This window comes from Malus sylvestris, chromosome 2 (assembly GCF_916048215.2).
Source record: "Malus sylvestris chromosome 2, drMalSylv7.2, whole genome shotgun sequence".
In the NCBI taxonomy this organism is placed as follows: domain Eukaryota; kingdom Viridiplantae; phylum Streptophyta; class Magnoliopsida; order Rosales; family Rosaceae; genus Malus; species Malus sylvestris.
In genome coordinates, this window is record NC_062261.1 from 28123854 (window position 1) to 28129260 (window position 5407).

Sequence of the window (5407 nt, forward strand, 5' to 3'; positions counted from 1 at the left end):
AATTTTATGTTTTCAAGGACAAAAATAAAATAAAAGGTGGGTCTCTGAGACCATCTTCAACCATTGGGGTAAAACTTAAAATTTTAATCCGAGATTATTAGAGAATATATTTAGGATTTTTTTTCTTAAAGTAACTTTAAAAAATATATATAAATTGTATGAACATTTTAACCTAAAAATATTTAGATTCCAATAAATATTGAAAAATTACTAAACCGATACCATAAAACTTGTGGAACACTATGACAAAATATGAAACACATGAATTTTTTTTTAATTACTTTAATCATTGGATTTAAATTTGGATCATTAGATCTTTTTTTTACCGTTAGATTTGATTATATTAAATCTTAGCAGTTAGATTCAATAAGTTTATAAATATAAAACTTAAGAAAAAAAAACCATATGTACGGTGGGCCAGCCCACTATCCCAAATAAACCTTGGCTTAAATTTGCTCTAGAAATAAGTTCTAGGTTAGAACTCATATTTTCCCGATAGGTTGTAGCAAGTTAGAATAGGTTTAGAATAAAAAATTTGAGTTTGGAATAATTAGGGCACCGAAATCAAGGAGTGTTGCGGTCGCTTGTGTGAGAGAGCAATGGCGTCTTCCAGTTTGATTAGGCTTTGCAGGGCTATGACGGCGGCGACCAGATCCTCCAGTTCCACCGGCGGAGCTGCTTTCTTTTCCTCGAAGGCCGCCACCGGTACTTTTCCGAAGGCAAAGACAAAGGCGAAGGCTAAGCCCAAGGAAGCAGGTCTTTCGGCCAAGCCAAAACCCACCCTCGGGATTATGAAGCCGATTCCGACCTCTACAGCTCTGGGTAGCTTCCTCGGCGTCATGGAGTCCTGCGCCGAAGCTGTCAAGCAGTTCTGGGTCCGCTTCAAGATCCACAACCAGAAGGACCTCGACTCTCTCGGCTACACACAGTATTTTCTCTATGTATTTGTAAGTATCGTCTATTTTCTTGAGTTTTTGGTCGAGTTTGTGATCTTTTGTTGTGAGTTATTCTATGATGGGTTCTAATAAAATGCTTTGTTTTTGTCTTATTTATGTGGTTTTGCTTAAATTTACATTGTGAATTAGAAGATTTTAACAACGCCTCGTTAGCCAGGTTTTGAATATTTGACTATGGTTTTAATGTTTTTCGAAGTTGATTAAACCCTAATAGATGCTGCCATGCATTTCCGGTATTACTTCTATTTGATGGCCGTGTGGTAGTATCTAGTGGCTGTATTTGAATTAGGGTAGTGTGACTTGGGTATCGAATGTTCCAAGAGTCAGATCAAGTACCAAAATGTCCCAATTCTTTATTTTTATATAAACTGCCCTACTTGTGTTGTCTCAACCTCCTTGGCATCTGATGCATCTTATGTGTATGATCATCGTGTTCAAGCGTCAAACTTACACGATTTTAATTATATGTTGACATAATATTGGTTAGGAACACTTTAGAGAATTTATTAAATATAGCTAAAAATTAACTCTTAATTTCAAAAATGTCAATTTTTATAAAAAAATTCATAAATATTCAAAATCTCACATAAATAGACACAAGTACCCTCAATTTATATGAATAACTAATTGTTAGACTCAAAGACTTCTTGTGCTATAATCTAGGAAATTTATCAAATATAGCAAAAAATTAACCCTTAATTTAAAAAATGTCAGTTTTTATAAAAACTTTCATATATATTCAAAATCTCACTTAAATAGACATAATTACCCTTAATTTATATGAATAACTAATTGTTAGACTTAACACTTCTTATGCTATAATCTCTAACTAAAACTTTCTCCTTTTTTTTTTCTTTTCTTTTCCAAACGAAGAGCATAAATTTTCTCTCAATTTTATTTTAATAGATAATCAAGGAAACCTTTCTCTCTCACATGGTTCATAGAAAACACTTTAGTATGTTATAAAAGTGAACTATTAGAGTAAAGAAATAAAAGTAATTATTTTTAATTGTCGGAAATTTAAAGAATTGTACGTACAACCAAAATAAACAATAAAATGATCAAAAGAAAATATTTATTCATAAAACTCCAATTTAAAAGGGTTCTACAAAGTAGGATGAAGTTAAACGGGATTCCTACAACACTACTACAATATAGGCTATCACCGGCGGACCAAAAAGCGACAAGAAATCCGATTTCTATCGGAAATTTGGCAAAAATCTGACATAAAACAATGTAATATCAGATTGGAATAGCGACATCATTGCTAGCGTCACTAAAGGGCTTCAATGTCGGTTTGTTCGTTTAATCCACCACTAAGAAGCATCGGTTAAAAGTGACACTGATGTTGACGTCGGTTTAAAGCGACATATACTTCAACATTACAAAGGTTTAAAGTGACGTCAGATAAAAATTAAATAAATAAAATATGCAAACTGGTGACGGTCTTAACCGACACCACCTTTGTTAATAATAATAAAAATATTTCAAAATCTGTCTCTGCATTCATTTTCAATGAATTGCTAGGGATTGGATCCTCTCCGAATTCCTTTTGTCCGAATCCTCCAGATCCTTCCCTTCTTCTTTTTCCTATATGGTTCTGCTGCTACTTCTTCCTCTTCAGTTCTTCTTCTTCCTTCTCTGCAATTCTGCTGCTTCTTAAAAAAAAAAAAAAAAATCTAGCCGATTCTACTATGCCTTTTTCCAGGCCCCTACTACGATCCTGGGTCGTCGTCTTCTCCAACATCCGCCCCCATCTCAACCAGCCCACCGTCTCGAGGCGGAGGATCCGAGGCCACTACTACCATCGCAGCTTCTGTTGCTGTCAGCACACGGGTGATCGTCTTTTAAGCGTCCGATTTACGGTTGAACGGACGAGATTGATGCATCCAGGTGATCGTCTTTTGACCGTTTCCGTCTCTTCCACGACTCCCCTGACGCTCCCAATGACGGTTCTCTGCCTCAACTCGGCGGCCCCACGCAAATTCTGAAACTTGGGATTGACGACCTCCGTCATGACGAGCAGGAGCACGGTCTGGGCTCTGTTGAATTTGAAACGGTGATTACTGCTGCTGCTGTTGTGGCTGCGAAGAATGAGCAAATAAGGAGCTATTTTGCTGAAGGGGTTGTGTTTTCTTCCTTTATATTTAAAATTTTGTGCGGGAGTCTACTAGAGTGGTGTGAAAATTTCAAATTTCAAAATGTTTGAAATTTTGCAAAAGTTTAGTGACTCGCCTTTTTAAAAAATTTTAACTTAAGTATATATGAATTTGGTAGATAACAAAACGACACTGGGTTTTAAAATATTTAAAAATATTATTAGTGTCGACTACAACCGACATAGGTTTCAAAATATTTTAAAAAACTAAAATATGTGTCACTCAAAACCGACACAGGCTTTAAAATATTTAAAAACAATAATTAGTGTCGGCTAGAAGCGACACCCATACTTTATGTCGCTTAAAAGCGACACTGTTTTATTTAAAGCGACACTAGTATTTAAAAATTATTAAAATGTATGTCAGTTATAAGCGACATTAAATGTTTACGTCAGTTCAAAACGACATAGACAGTTTATGACGCTTACAAGCGACAGTAAATCTGACGTCATGTTCAGTAGGTGTCGCAAATGTCTTATCCGCCACTATATAATATTAAACCGACATCACCTACTGACATTATAAGGCCCTTTTGTAGTAGTGCAAGTTTGTTTATAATGGCCATTTGAACCACATTTTGAACACTTTCGAGTTGATTTTTCTTCTCCGCGTGATGGGATCCTCTTTTCTTTGCGCCTACCATATCTTCTTCGTGTAATTGGTGGTAGGACAATTATTTCACTCGCATCATCAGTTACTATCCAATCGGTTTGATCACCAATCGGCCATATAGCTTCTGCATAGGCAATGACCAAGGAGTTTGTAGTATAATAATGAGAACACATAGGATAACATAAAAGTTGTCGATGTTTACATGCAGCACAAGCATGTGAGAAAGGGAGTTGGTCAAGATCAAATTGTCGGCATGTGCAACTCTTTTCCTCTAAATTCACAACTTCAATACGAGATCCATCATATACATGAAATCAATAAGTTGCAATGGGCGATACCTGCATGTTCACATACATATATATCACTTAAACAAAAGAAGAACTAAACAACCAAAAAAAATATTCCGCATAAGAACTACAAAAGCAATTCGCAATTAGTGATCTGTACGAGAAGTGGATGAATACCCTGAACTACTACATAAAACTACGAAGGCAATTATATAAAACCATAGCAGCAATTACGTTGAAGTTCACAAGATATGGTTTTTAACTTTTTTCTTGTCAAAGCCTAGTTTTTTTTACTTTAGCCTTTTACATTGCAAACATACATTTATTCTTTACTAAACATAGCAGTGATGGATAAAGCTACAAATGGGATATAAGAATCGGTAAAAATAGTTTAAAAACTTGAGAACAAATGAAAGTGTACCAAAATTAAATAGACAAATTGAACTAAAATCTATTTAAGTGAATGCAAAATACATGTAATGATAATCCTTGCTTGTTATTTTCTTGCACTAATTTGTCTACCCAATTTGTCAAATGTGTATTCATTTTGGCTGCCTCAGTTCAACGCTCATAAAACCACTTCTGGAGAATATTCATTCTTAAATACTCAAGAAATCGTGTGATAGGTAGTTTTTGAGCATCTCTGGTGATTGCATTGAGACATTCATCAATATTTGTTGTCATGATGTTGTACTGTTTTCCATCGAAGTACGCACGAGTCCACTTTTCATATCCAGCCGAATTAAGATAATCACCCACTCAGAGTCGACTTTATATATTTCTGTCATAAGACGATGAAATTTAGGAATTCGATATGCCTTAGCAGCTATACAATACAGTGTGTGTGCTCTCTCATGCTTAAAATGGTGCTTAATATTTTGACTTATATGAAATATGCATGCACCATGATGGGCATTGGGGAAAACAGTTAAGCGAGCCTTCCGAATGCTTTCATGTCTATCAGAAACAAACACCAAGTCATCAATTTCTCCAATTGCTTCTCATAATTTTGTCAAAAACCAATTCCATGATGCGTCATTCTTTGAATCTCCAACTCCGAATGCTAGAGGGTATATTTGTTTGTTGTCGTCCATGCATGTGGCAACAAACAAAGTGCCAAGATATATACCCTTTAAAAATGTCCCGTCAACCTCTATTACCGGCCTAATAACACTTCTAAATCCTCTAATGCAAGGTCCAAGTGACATGAAATAGTACAAAAAATGATTATTCTCATCTATTTCAATATGTGTTATCGTACCTGGATTTTTGGCTTCTAACACAGCAAAATAAGATGGAAGTAACGAGTAAAATTCCTCTGGTGATCCCCTAACCAACTCCAATGCATGTTCTTTAGCTCTCCAAGCCTTCACATAACTTATACTCACACACA

General features: G+C 35.4%; 1 protein-coding gene across 1 annotated transcript; it reads left to right on the forward strand.

Moving 5' to 3' along the window:
* Positions 1-508: 508 nt before the first annotated feature.
* On the forward strand, positions 509-1192 carry LOC126586882 (uncharacterized). The gene has a single exon (XM_050251851.1). It carries the CDS (start codon positions 600-602, stop codon positions 1023-1025), a length of 426 nt encoding a protein of 141 aa, XP_050107808.1. The 5' UTR covers positions 509-599; the 3' UTR covers positions 1026-1192.
* The last annotated feature ends 4215 nt before the right edge of the window (positions 1193-5407 follow it).

Bases quoted from the DNA above. Each gene is read 5' to 3' on its own strand.
- LOC126586882 (XM_050251851.1), top strand. From the start codon at position 600: ATGGCGTCTTCCAGTTTGATTAGGCTTTGCAGGGCTATGACGGCGGCG.